We start from the raw sequence: 14512 nt of genomic DNA, 5'->3' as shown, positions 1-14512 counted from the left end.
ACTGTTTGCCCGGAGGTCAAATATTTGATATTTTTTGACAGATAAGGTTTGATTTGATATTTGTACAAACACTATTTTGTTTGCCAAATATTCAAGGTAACCTAACCATATACCGACAGGTTCGAAGAACAGACTGAAAAAATATTTTAGGCATCCAATAATTTAATATTTGCTTGTCGTGTTTTGTGTAGAATATATTTGATCAGTACACGTTGGACAAAATTTATCTGTCAAAAAGAGTCAAATATTTGGCTTCGGTCAAACAGTGTATGAGCACCCTTAGCCCAAAATCGGCTACGCTCTGTACCAGGGTACGTTTATGACAAGGTATTCTGGACTGACCAGTGCATCAATAGTAGTGAGACTGTAACGTATTAGCTTTGCAAGTATCATGGAGCGGTATAATAAATTTGTCTGAATAAGTTTGTTTCTATTGTATTTCAGCTTAATGTATATTCATTGCAGCGTAAATCCAATTAGGTTTTCTTCCTAATTAAAACCCAGGGGAAAGGCAAACCTGAAGCTTTCTGTAACTCTACGATACCTCTTGCCGCAGAGCTTGAATTAAGCTATCAGAACCGGTCGATTCGATAGGTTTCTCATTAGAGATGTTGATGGTGCTGTTCCCGATTTCCTTTGACGGAATTTCCCTCTCGGGACAGTCATGTTTGCTCCCATCAGAAAACTGAACCGATCCCGCGGATGTTATGGATGTTTTATATAGATTCAACTTTCGCTTTATACCCATCAACATTTTTCGACGAGCCTTCCGGTTTTGATTTCCTGAGGCATGAGAATCGTTGGCCTTTCGGACAGTAAGCACAGCTAAAAATAAACTATTTTGTGTATTAATTGTATAATCTGGCTTTGTTTAAATTTAGTTTTAGGTATCAGTTTCGACTTACTTTGCTTCCAAGCCATCGATATGTGTAGAGCTTAACTCCGTGAATTTCCGTCTTTTCACTGTTGTCTTATTTCGCAGCTTTTAATCCAACTTCTCGGTTTCTGTCTCTTATCCCATCTGCCACGTCTCTTCCACCAAGGTACCTTATCATAATATGTCTGTCAAACCTGCATCCCTCTAATCATACTGCCATTATTTGTTATGGACACGGTGGTACTAGATTGGTGGAACAAAATCATATCGCTAGATGTGTGAATGCAAGTATAAAATTCCAAATAATTGATAATTGAAAAACTAACAAATTCAATCGAATGTTAACAAAAAATGTGTGAAAGTAATTATGATTATGCAGCAATACGCTTGCAGTAGGTGAACAACTCAGCTCTCACTTGATGAAGTGTTTCATATGTATAGAGTTGAACATTTATTTCGATATATCGTTCCACCCATCTAGCATATAATGTTCCACCTGTCCGATGTATGTGGTATCTCCTGTCAAAGCAAGGCGATTTTCGCAGCCAAAACATGGAGAGTTCTATCTTTTTCGCACTGTTATGGATGGTTTCGCGCTTTGCTCTGATTGGTTGACGAATAAAAATCGTTATTGAAGAAGAACGCGCTAATTGAAAATGATTGTAAATCCGGCAGTATACTTGAGATGTTGCTAGTACCTGACACCTGCCACCTGACTTGCCTTCAAATTTCCGACTAGAACGATTAACCTTCTGTTTTCGTTTACTTCTTCCGCTCTTCTGTTTGTTTTATGTTTACATAGTATTTTAAAAACCCCCTCTGTCATTCATTCCACGGCATGCGTCGCTTTTTTATCGTTGAAGAACAGATCTGTAAACACAAACGCACTCGTGCGCTATATAGTTCCGAACATGATTATTGAATGTTAAGAGTTTAAAATAATTGTGTTGAGTGGAAAACTATATTGAAATTCAACAATAAATCGTATAGACAACATACAAGAGACGGTATTAGAGAGATCTTGTTTTAATGTATGCCGCCAAAAATGATGAATGAAATATTCTCAAATTGATGGAGAAATCGAAAAAAAAAACCATGGAACGTTCCGATAAGTGTATCGAAAAGTAGTCTCAAACTTTCAAACATCAAAATAAAACTGAAAACGTTCAGAAAGTGTTTACAAAGGTGAATTTTATTGAAATGGCGAAATGTGGACGCGTCTTTAGATTTCACTCCACTCATCAAATTCTGCACAGTAGTCTTTGTGCACTTTCTGGACGCTGCAAACCAATTCTTTTTGAACTCTGACAAATTTGTAGACACTGTACCTTTCTTCTTGAACTTGGCCTTGACAATTGCCCAGAAGCGTTCAATTGGTCGCAACTGGGGAATGTTAAGTTAGTTGAGGTCTTTTTCGACGAACATGATTTTGTTTTCCGAAAACCATTGTAAAGTGGATTGGGCATAATGTGTCGATACCAAATCCGCCCAAAATAGAGTAGGAGCCTCGTGCTTTCTATAAGGTGGAAGCAATCTCTCCAAGCATTCTTCCACATAAATTTGAGCATTTATATTCCCTTTTGTGAAAAAAAGTTGACGATCGCATGCCACACGTGCAAATGGCTTGCCAAACGAGCACTTTTGTCGTATCCGCTAATGACACATTCTCTCCAATCGATTTGATATAAAATTGAGTATGTTTCGTCATCCATGAGAATGCACTGGTTGGGATTGTTCGAAATACGCTCATATAGCACGTGTTTTAGCGCGTTCTTGCTGTTCCGGTGTTTATTTGACCACTTTTGCTTTTTATAGGTTTTGTCTGTGTTTAATCCGCTGAATCATCCCAACACTGGCTTTGAACTTCTTGGCCAAATCAGGAATAGATGCAGACCTGTTCTTCTGAACATAGTTTATAACTTTTCGGTCCAATTCGGCATTACTTGGTCCGGGTTTTCGTCCTCTTCTGCTGAGATCCTCGAAAGAACACTCATTACCGAACTTTACGACGTTTCGTTTAACACTTTCTGGACGAACTTTGATTTTTTTTGCTATTTTGTGGTTTAAAACACCCTTTTCGGTGCACCAATTGTTTTTAGTTTCCAAATCAATCCGCGATATTTCGAAAACAACTTTATGGCCGCGATTAAATTACTTGTATTTCGATTTTTGACATGTAAATAAAGCGTGCTCTGATAACACGACAAAAAAAGTTCGCCCGTTTATGTGTAATAACGTGTTAAATGTTCAAGACGTTTAAGACTACTTTTCGATACACTCCTTATTTCATCGCTGACGCTGATTCAGAACTCGCTACTGTTGGTGCTTCCAGTGAGTCTTCATGTGCGTTTGAAGTGCTACTGATTGGATAAATCTTTTGCCGCATACGCTACATTCGTGTGGTTTTTCACCTGTATGGGTCATAACGTGGTGCTTGAGCGTTTCCGCTTTGCCGAAGGAACGATCGCAATAAGTGCACGAAAATGCCTTTACTCCACAATGCACAATTTTGACGTGGCGACTCATGTTGCCTGTAATGATATCAAACAAAATAAGTATTGATTGATAAGTAATTGATTCGCGAGGATTCACACTAACCTACTGAGTTGAAGGACTGCGCGCAAAACCGACAAGGGTACTGCTTCTCCCCTGTGTGCGTATTCATGTGAACCTTCAATTCGTATCGTGTAGTCTTCTTCAAACCACAGTGAGGACAAACGTGGTTCTTGATTCCCTGTGTAATGTAATTCAATTAGCATCTCAGATTCCGAATTTTTAAATCCCAGTAGAATCCCATTTATATACCTCATGTCTCATTGTGTGCTCCTTTAATTTTTGCGCTGTGGGCATTCGTTTGTTGCAAATCTTACATTCGAAAGGCATGTTCCCAGTATGGGTATAACTATGTACCTGAAAATCGTTATAGAACATGAAAAAAGGCAAATCCATGCTTAGTCTACCTACCTTCAGTGTCGCACTATCAAAAAAGCTCTTCCCACATTGATCACAAACACAGCGCTGCTTGGTTTTTTGTAAAACATAGTTTGGATCGTGTCTTCTTTTGTGAACGACCATTCCTCGCTTGGTAGTGAAAGCCAATCCACAGCCGGCAAAATCACACGGATATTTCACCTTCTCGCTTGAATGCTTCTGTGCTATATGCAACTTCAAATTGCGATATTCCATAAAATCCTTCCCGCAGTACGTGCACAGAGCTGGCTTTAAACCCTGGTGTACTCTCAGGTGACCCTGGTATCTTATTTCAGTGTGAAACTTTTTGTCGCACAGGTTACAACTATACACCGTAATTTTGCTTTTGGGTTGATGTTTCGAATTCTTTGTTCTTGTTCTTGGTTTTTCATCCTCCGAATCACTTTTTTCTTCCGACGTTGATGATGATGCCGAAACCATTTCACAAATGTAAGTTTCATGGTCCGAATCCACACTTTCGTTAACCTCTGCAGGCTCATCGCATTTGTCAACCTCGGCATTATTTTCTATCAACTCTGTTTTCAATATCTCTGCAAATGGGTGCTGCTCTGCTAACTCTTCATTTTGGGTTTTCTCCGGTTGTAATTCTTTTTTCTACAATAGTTAACGGTTATCATTGAATACTGAAGAAATTTTGAATTGTAACTTCACAATGTTAGTCAGCCTGTGGTGCACCTGTATACAAGTACTTCGGAAATCATTGTACTCCAGCAGTTTGGAATGGCAATTTTTACATATTCTTTGGCCATTAGGATCTTCTTCTGGTGTAAGCTATAAAATATATGATGTACTAATCGACACTTTCCCACGTAAATAGTGCACTTACTCTGATGGAGGTGAGATTGTAAAATATATCGGAATATTCCTGTAAATCTTCGGAAAGCTGGTTCTGATCCCCAGGTGGCTCTCCACAAGTTCGACAATATTTCATTTTTATGTAAATACAATACAGATTTGTAGTTATTTGCAGTAGAAAATCAAAAACACTGATCCAGCAGTTTATGAAGTTTATGATCTGAGACTTTTTGATTAACAACAGAGAGTGTTTCGTCAGAGTGTTTGTTACGTCAAAATTTTCAGTGTTGCCAATAATGCAAAAATAAGAAAAGATAACCAAGCAATCAGTAGGGTTGTACCAATCAAGGCGCGTAGAAGTATATCCTAAGGTGGGCCAAATTGCTAAAACCACTCTTCAGCCGTCTTGGAAGTCTACTGTGTTTTGTTTGTAAACAAAACACAATACGCTTGTGCCCAAGCTCGCTCGTGATCAGTCTGTCTCTTTCACGCTTCAAGGAAATAATTCCCCTTCTGCTTTCTTCCGTACTGTTTTCATATACCGCTCCCCTAACCAACTTAGTGACGAAACGGCCTCACCTAGTACCATAGACCCGTCTTGGTACCAATGTGAAAAAGGAAAAAAATCCAAAGCGCCTAGAAGTATATTCTATAGATAAAATCATAGTGTCATATGAGAGATAAAAGGTTTCTGTTTTCAGAATAATGGTTTTTATTTCTCTGAAAATGGCGAATGTATGTGCTGATGTATGAAACTTGACCCAAACTCATAATCGTACGCTGGTTGGAATCTCAACTCGATTTCGAAGGCGTTGGCCAATTTCCGAATTCCATCATTAGTATGGTATCCCTTGTTCATTGCAACTATTTTTAGCTGTCTTTAGCCATATCTACGACTTTTTTTTGTGTATTCGGAAGGAATATTCATTAATTTTTCGTTCAAGTGGCTTAAAAATCGTTATTTTTAGAAATTTAATGGTTTCTAAATTTCCTACATAGATAACCTTCTCAGTTTTTTACTGAGATTGATGTCGGATAATTGTGAAGGAATATCAATAACTTTGGAGCAATTGTAATGTAACCATGTACGAACTTTACATGTCTTGAGCTCTGGGTCATTGTCTTAGCATAACTTGAATCTTCGATTCCATCACATTTTGTTGACACTTTGCTTCATACTTTCCTTCAGGATGTTCAAGTAAACATTCTGATCCATTACACCATCGATAAAAACCAAATTGAGCAAACAAAAAGTTTGTAATGTGCCTAGGAAGGGCAGCTTGAATGCCTGAGCACAGAAGGACAAACCGTTTCTCAGCAAAAAAAAACAGTAACTTCAATTTCAGCATGAAACACATCAATGTCTTACTGATGACATTGATGTCTTACTAGATGTTACTTCCATAGATGGGTTCTTATTTGATATTTTTGGCTCCGATGGTTATCGTTTCGTATGGAGGAAGCCAACGATGAATAAAACGTAAAAAAAAACTGAAAGCAAAGTTTAAACAAGGTGGTGGTGGAGGGATGGTATGAGGATGCATGTATGGGCAATTTTGTTTAAATCGATGGTGTATTAGATCAGAATGTTTACTTGAACATCCTGGAGGAAAATATGAAGCAAAGTGTCAACAAAATGTGATGGAATCGAGGATTCAAGATATGCCAAGACAATGACCCAGAGTTCAAGACATATAAAGTTCGTACATGGTTACATTACAATTGCTCAAAAGTAATTGATATTCCTCCACAATATTCCGACATCAATCTCAGTAAAAAATCTGAAAACTGAGTTATCTATGTAGGAAATTTAGAAACCATAAAATTTCTAAAATTAACGATTTTAAAAACCACTTGATGAAAAATTGATGAATATTCCTTCCGAATACACAAAAAACTCGTAGATATGGCTAAAGACAGCTAAAAATAGTTGCAATGAACAAGGGATACCATACTAATGATGGAATTCGGAAATTGGCCAACGCCTTCGAATTCGAGTTGAGATTCCGACCAGCGTACGAATATGAGTTTGAGTAAATTTTCATACATTAGCACACAAATTCGCCATTTTTCGAGAAATAAAAATCATTATTCTGAAAACAGATAACAAAACTTTAAAATCTCATATGACACTATGATTTCATCTAAACAGAATGTTCCGAAAGATTGTTTTCGATTTTGGAAAGAAGGGAAAAGAGATCTGCATGGTGGAGTACGATTACGGATTTGAGTCACTGTATGATACACTTCTTCGAGGTATATATGTGTAGAATGTATAGAATAAATTCAGGCATATGTCAACGCTGGTAAATTTTCTCACTGGTGAGAAATCACTAAAGTTGGATGCAGTTCTACTTCACATGAATAAATTCACCGAAAATATGAATACATTCATTATATTATATAAGTTCACGATAGTGTAAACAGTTGATGCGATTTCTATAAATCTCATCATATTTCTTCACACGAATATATCACTAGTCTAAACCCACCCTAAAAAGTGATTTGGTAATGTTTTTTGGAAAATCTTTATTATTACTGGCTGACCCGGCAAACGTCGTTCTGCCATAAACATTATTTGGTGAAAAATATACGTTTTCTGTTTTCAAGATGAACGGCAAAATTCATAACTGCTAGAAAACCAAAGAAAGGCCAGAAAACTTCATTCGAGCTCATTCAAAAAGGCTTCCAGTTCGTCGAACTGAGGTTACTGGTGCATGTGTGGATGAAACTTCAATGAAGGAAAATAAAAATGAATAATGAATAATGATGTTCTTAACGAATGGAGTACTTGTGGCAGAATCACGTTTTCTAATGTTTGTGCAATATTCGTCTTGTCCTTCCAGAACGGTCAAGCAGTTCTCGTCAAACATGTTTCTTCTGACTTGCATTGTGGTTACATATATTCTAGAGCTTGCCACTAAGAATACATTCAAGGCGTATTTCTTGGTATAAAAATCTCAACTAAGTACTACTAAAAATTATGCAAGTACAGTAATCGCTCACTAACTGGTCCTGGTTTAACTGGCCTGCTTTTTTTTTAACTGGGCGAACGTTAACTGGTCCTGAATTTCGTAAACAATCGACTCCATATTCATTCACGGAGAGCAACTACGAAGTGTACAGTCTACCAAAGCTCAAGCTCAAGCTCAAAAATTTCGTAAACAATTGACGCCATATTCAAATGGAAGATTTGCTGTGAGGGGCATTCGAATGTAATTTTCGCATGACAAAAACATTGATTAAATTGCAGTAAAATAATTTCATGTTTGTATTTCAATGCGTATTTCAATGAGGTGCTCTCGTGGCCGAGTGGTTAGCGTCAAACCTAACATGCCGGGGGTTCGGGTTCGATTCCCGTTCTGGTCGGGGAAATTTTTCTTCAAAGAAATTTCCTCTGACTTGCACTGTGGTCACGCGTATTCTAGAGCCACTCAGAATGCATTCAAGGCGTGTTATTTGGCATAGAAATCTCAACTAAGTACTAATGAAAATGACGCAAGTAATACTACGTTGAGACGGCGAAGTTCCTCTAGGAACGTTAGTGCCTTATAAGAAGAAGAAGAATTCAATGCGCTTAAAACGAGATTCTTTGATGATTATTTTAATTAATTTCTATTAAAATTCATTTTAACCATTCAATGTCGCCAGATTTTCAGGTTTGTAAAATGATGATTTTCTAACCTTTCCAGCAGTATTCCGAAAAACACTTACACATGTCCACGCGATGTGAAAATTCCATGTTTTTGTTTGAATTCGAACATGATTTTCGCTAGTGTTGAATGTCTATCCTCAACACGAACAATGATACACAAATATAAACATGTGAAAACAAACACGATGTTTATAATTCAAGAACATCATATACAAACATATCACCCGATGTCACAGTATTCATTGCTTTCGTTTCGTTTCTTTTCATACACGGAAAGAAATTATTCATCCCAACACATTTCTTCGTAGAATACTTTTTCACAGAAACGAACTTGAAATTTAGTTCGCAATACAAAAATTGCATGAGCTGAGTGGCTATGAGTTCATGCATATTTTGCATGTCTGATTAAATAATCCTTGGTTTTGTGCAAAGAAACATTCTCTGAATAGAAAGAAGCTTTCTATAAGTTTTTTTTTGCGTGCATGTTGGCTATTAAAGTCTGCGGAACCGACTGCACAGCGGGCGACGTCGTACAAATGCTGACCAAAAAAATTAATACCCAAAAATACCCAAAAATTCTAGATGCAACCTTCAGCGGCACACAGCAGAACCAGCAGAGAAATTTCAGCGGCTAAAACACACCATTAATTTATCGATGTTATCACAAGCTGAATGAAGGAAAAAAAACTAAAAGCTACACTTACACTGCACTACATATGCCATGTGTGCATGCGATTGCATCATCCTTTCTTCTCCTCTTCTTCGTTCGTTTTATAGCTCGGGTCGCGTTCGTCGCGAACAAGCAGTATTGGCCATTTGTATTCAAATACCCAGCCAAATTTGTTGCTCCCGTGGTCGAGTGGTTAGCGTCACGCCTAACATGTCACTGCTGAATAATTCTGGTACTTTACATTCGATTAAAATTATAGAAATATTGTAATCAAAATTTGTTGTGGTTAACTAAACATCTCCGCCACGCTCTATTCAATTTTAGTACTTGTTAAAATAGCTAATAATAGCGAATGTTACATGGATTCAATATATAAATTGATGCGTGCACTAAATAATGATATCAATTGTGGAAAACTCTGTTATCAATCGACGTTTATTTTGTTCAGAACAGATAAAGAGGTTTATTTTATTTGCCCAATATTTTAGACGAAGCACTCATTGTCATGATAGGAAAGCATTTTTTCCATGTCAACATATCAACACACCACGCGTTGAGTGGTGGTGGTGTGGTGTCCGATTCGCTTCTTCTACTCTACGCACTGCCGGTGCTTGGGGTGAAAATGCAAGAGAAACTGTACACCATGTTCGAACATCATGTGAAACATTGGGATTAAACATCGTATGTCTAAACATACTACGAATACAAACATGTCACATTTTCAAACATAGGTACGAAAAAATCATGTTTGTATTCAAACACAAAACTGCGAACAGCATCGTGGACATGTTTATCCCGGACGCAGTGTTTTTTGTGAAACATGGAAGACTGCTTTTCAGCGTAGAAAAAATACTTGAAACCGGGAAGTTCGATGAAAAAAACTAATTTTTCTAACAAATTCAAACAAATTTAAACTAAGATCATCATTTTACTCTCTGCACCATCTGGTTGTAAATCTAACGTAGATTCGTTAATATGAGAGCTTATAAAAACATTGCGCTCTTTTTTTCTGTGTAGCATTTATACCCAAGATGTTTTCCGCGTCAAAATAATTCTAGCCTGCGACAAGTAGGCTAGAATTATATTTTTTACCTACATATCGCTTTTTTCTCTCGGGTTACATTTCTCGTCAGCGCATACTCGTTAGTTGGCAGCGCATGTGGAGTGAAGATGAGTTCGGTCGTTGTTTACACACGATTAGCCCTAAGGTCTCGACGTGTGCATGGTTCAAGGTATTGAATGTAGGTCGTGATTGCCTCTTCGTGATATCTCGGCTTGTGTACAACTTAAACGCGCATCTTTATCGCATTCCCAGCAAACATTAAATCGTATGAATAGCCATAATTGAAGGCGATATACATGCATCCAAGACACATTTGAATGATATACGATATGTATCGATATGCATCGATATTCTACTGGAATATACACGTAAAACTGGAGGCGATGTCATATTATGTCATATTTATAGGTTTACATGTGATTTGATACGACAATTCTATATAAATAAATAGAATGTGCGTATATAATACTTGATATTTTATGCGATTGTAATTTGATGCGAATTTATATGCGACCTAGTATGTGTAAATGTTATACGATTCAATGTATCTATGTAATCTATGTGATTGTGACGATAGCCGTTGTCGTGTATCCAGTTCCATGATATCCGCTCTCAGCTCTCCAGAGCATTGAGGACACAAGACAGACAATCGGATATCTCTGTTCGGGATATCTTAGTGACCCTGCTTTTCTGCTTCATCAATAACTGTTCCTCAGAAACGCCGATGTCAATGTTTAATAATGTCTCTTCTGTTTTATCCCTCTATCATATCCCTCCTATCCGATCGATAAACTTTTACTTAGTCGTGGCAATACATACACACACCCTTTACAGATACACCGGCCAAAGATTGTTATTTCTTTCGTGAATCTACCCGGAATCCAAAAAATCCGCTATACTTGTACACGAATAGCGAATTAACAAAGGATGTTTATAAATGTTTATAAAATGTCCAATTAGAGGATCAAATGTCTAATTATTCGTGTCGCATTACAGGTCTGTCAAAGATGTCTAATTAAAGGCGAATCACTGTAGTTACACTCTCTTCCGAAAAGCACGCGGCCAAATATGTATGGCTTGAGGAACACCTTCTTTCGATTGTCACCGTTTGTCGTTTGTTTTCTGTCATACTCTTCTTCCATATATCGGTGTTGTGTGTTTGTATAATTGCATCAAATCGGTTCCGCAATTTCGCGTTCAAAACAAAATCCAACAAAAATCTCAAACAACAGTTCAGCAGTAGCTGTGCAGGATTTATTTTGTTATTATACATAACTTTGTTCGATGTGTCGCAAGTGGAAAAGATTATTAGAATGAAAGTCACAGTGAAAAGTAGGTATCTTATTTTCAAGATACACCCGTAACGAGTTTTGTTTTGTTGTCTTTTCGCTATTCTAGAATGAGATTTTTTCCCATGGGGTGGGTAGGTGAATTTCCCCTCTGAAGGAAAATCGATTCGGGAAAGACCAGCTGGGAGGAAAGGGCCAGCCCTAGTTTAGAACGGGATAGCAACAAGGAAAAAGATTGAATGTGTTTTCTCGTTTATCGATTTTTGCTCCATTTTCTGTCATCTTTCCCATGGCCAATGCTTTTTGGGCTAAACTAAATCCTTGACCGCGTGTGTACGTGAGGCGTTTGTCGGTGTGATGGGGTTCTGAAGGGCTTTTCTGGTGTGAAAATTTGATTCGGTGACCGCGGGTGAAACAAAAAAAAAACTAATATTTCGTTGTTTCCGCAGGTTGGATGGGAGTCGCCGTGTGGAAATGGCTCGCCAACGATGACAACTGCGGCATTTGTCGGATGGCTTTTGAAGGTTGCTGTCCCGATTGCTCACTGCCAGGCGATGACTGCCCGCTAGTCTGGGGCTCTTGCTCGCACTGCTTCCACATGCACTGCATTGTCAAGTGGCTTAATTCGCAGGCCAACCAACAGTGCCCGATGTGTCGACAGACCTGGAAATTCAACGATAAATAGGATCAGTAGGACAGGGGGGAAATATGGTAGTTGTTGAGAAAATAAAATTCGCAACAAGCCATCGAACAGTAATTCTTTTTACCTTGAAAATCGAATAGCAAACCTCAGTGTGTAATACAAAGTTGCAGCGAAAGACCAGAAGTGTGGAAGTGTGACTTGTTCGGTCCGTGGGTGGACCAAGTTGTGTGATTGGTCGTTCGATTAAGTACACAGGAAGGCAGTGCTTGTTTTGTTCGTTAAAGTCGTGCTAACAGGAGTTCGTGATGGTGTAGTAATATATTTATATACAATGCATACTATTTGAAAATAAATCCAAAAAATCTGTGCTAGAAGACGGAGATTAATACGATTCTAGAAAAAGTCAAAATTCAGTGGATTAGGAGAATAAATAAAAAAAAAACAGTAAGTTGCTTCGAAACATTTCTATGGCTTTTATTATCGTTTGTAGTATTTTTAGTTCCATTCATAGTAGTAACCTTAAATAACAACGCTTAATACCATGATCCGAAGTAGCCTTTTTGTAATTGCTCAGATATTTTCGAATGTTAAATCCAACCAAATAATGTTATTACAAATTTAACTCATTCAATATTTGAAGGAAAACGTATTTTTTGTTTAATATGGACTATTGCATGATATGAATTATGAAATGCTTAAAATGATATATTCGAAGTCTAATGAACCTCTCCTTTGCAGAATGTTGTGCGTTGGTTTTGTTTATACTGTGATTGTTTCTTATTTAAGTTTAATCCTCGGCTGGTTATCAAACAAACAAGATAAATGCTTTAGAATACAGTCGTTCAGCAGTTCATTTTTGATTGAATCAACTTGCACATTAGAATTGAGGGGCTCAGAATGCAAGGGGTGTAAGTGACTTGATCGATTTCTCTTCATCAACTTTTTATTTAGTTAATAACTCAACTGCCAAAACGTTCCTATTTAAGTTTGCTATACAATCCGATAGATGAGGTTCTGACCTATCTTCCACATCTTCAAATACAGCTGGGAATGTATTTGCAGCTAAGTTATGACCAAAAGAGAGAGAGTCGATGTAGAGAAATCGATCAAATCACTTACACCCCTTTCATTCTAAGCCCCTCAATTAAATATTTCTACAACTTTCTTTGACGGATAAAGGACTTAAGTCGCTATCAACAAAGGACTACTAGATGAAGAACGTTTGTAATGCTGATATTATGCCTTTCAGTGTCTGCCCGAACTTCCATCAATTGCGAGGTCGATAGTTATCGACGGAATTGTTGTCGCGAGTCGATCCTTTACCATTTGTATAGGTAATTTGTGAAACCGTTCGTCCTATTATGGAAACACTTCACTTTACTTCTTTGTTTTTAAGAGGCTTTAAAATTGGCACTTCATTCGCCTCTAATATGGAAATAAGATATGAACAATGCTCAAAGCTATCCTAAATGACGATTCGAAGTATAATCTATTTAAACAAACATAGGGAGCTTGGAAAAAAAAGTTGATGCGTCTGGGCCTAGGGGCATGGACGAGATCTTGACATAGGACTGTGAGTGTGTGTAGTAATTGCATTTGAATCTTTTTTTTTCAATTTTTCCAAAATCTGTATTTTTTTCTCTTTTGATATATCAAATGCAAGCCCTGAAAAAACCATCAAAAAACGGAACAACATTCTGTTCAAAAAAACTATGCATGGGTTATACCTATGATATAACCGCAAGGTTGACGTTGGACTGCCGTTGGCTTAGTAATCATTTGTATTTTTTCAATTAATAAAAATCGCACTTCGAATGCTCTTCATTTGGTACGATTTCGTCGCTGCGCAGAGCTGTTGATTAAACTATTAATTAAACTAGTGAATGAATGAAACAATTTACGAATTCAATTGCAAACAAATCCCAATTTAGGTCAATTCATGCATTATGGTAGTGGTTATCGCAGCAAATAGTTATCAACATTTTGCCTAATCGTCAAACGGTATGCGTAGAAGTTCAGTGAGTTGGCGACATGAAGGGGCATGCAGTCTTGAACAACCGAGCCAAAGCGTTGCATTTGTACTCGATTTTGTAGACCGTGTTAGCAAAACGCATTCCGGAGTGTAGAAATGCATGGGGGTATAAAAAGTACTGCCGAGATCTGCAATGCCGACTTTCCCAATTTACTGGTTTCGGAATCTGTGTTGGGAAAACACATTCTGGTTTGCAAAAACTCAAGCGAGTACAAAAGTACTCGCAGCTTGCATCTCATTTGCAATGCCAATTTCCCCCGGCTCCATGGTTTTGCAGTCTGTGTTAGGGAAACATTCCGATTTGTAAAAACGCAAACGAATACAAAAGTACCCGCTGCTTGTATCTATTTTGAAATGCCGATTTCCCTTGGCTCCATGGTTTTGAAGTCTGTGTTAGGGAAACATTCCGATTTGTAAAAACGCAAACGAATACAAAAGTACCAGCAGCTTGCATCTATTCTGCAATATCGATTTCCCCAGAATCCATGGTTTTGAAG

At 37.7% G+C, this 14512-nt stretch overlaps 2 protein-coding genes across 2 annotated transcripts; one reads left to right on the top strand and one right to left on the bottom strand.

Moving 5' to 3' along the window:
- Window positions 1-419: 419 nt before the first annotated feature.
- On the bottom strand, window positions 420-4912 carry LOC129777672 (gastrula zinc finger protein XlCGF26.1-like). Its single transcript, XM_055784086.1, has 7 exons — window positions 4695-4912; window positions 4520-4639; window positions 3842-4462; window positions 3683-3787; window positions 3476-3611; window positions 906-3408; window positions 420-836 (listed from the first exon to the last, which is right to left on the bottom strand). The coding sequence occupies exons 1-6, from the start codon at window positions 4797-4799 to the stop codon at window positions 3191-3193; spliced, it is 1305 nt and encodes a 434-aa protein (XP_055640061.1). The 5' UTR covers window positions 4800-4912; the 3' UTR covers window positions 420-836; window positions 906-3190.
- A 6281-nt stretch (window positions 4913-11193) lies between these two features.
- On the top strand, window positions 11194-12427 carry LOC129777582 (anaphase-promoting complex subunit 11). Its single transcript, XM_055783949.1, has 2 exons — window positions 11194-11383; window positions 11790-12427. The coding sequence occupies exons 1-2, from the start codon at window positions 11365-11367 to the stop codon at window positions 12023-12025; spliced, it is 255 nt and encodes an 84-aa protein (XP_055639924.1). The 5' UTR covers window positions 11194-11364; the 3' UTR covers window positions 12026-12427.
- The last annotated feature ends 2085 nt before the right edge of the window (window positions 12428-14512 follow it).

Source organism: Toxorhynchites rutilus, chromosome 3, assembly GCF_029784135.1.
Source record: "Toxorhynchites rutilus septentrionalis strain SRP chromosome 3, ASM2978413v1, whole genome shotgun sequence".
In the NCBI taxonomy this organism is placed as follows: domain Eukaryota; kingdom Metazoa; phylum Arthropoda; class Insecta; order Diptera; family Culicidae; genus Toxorhynchites; species Toxorhynchites rutilus.
This window is presented reverse-complemented; position numbering and strand designations above follow the sequence as displayed.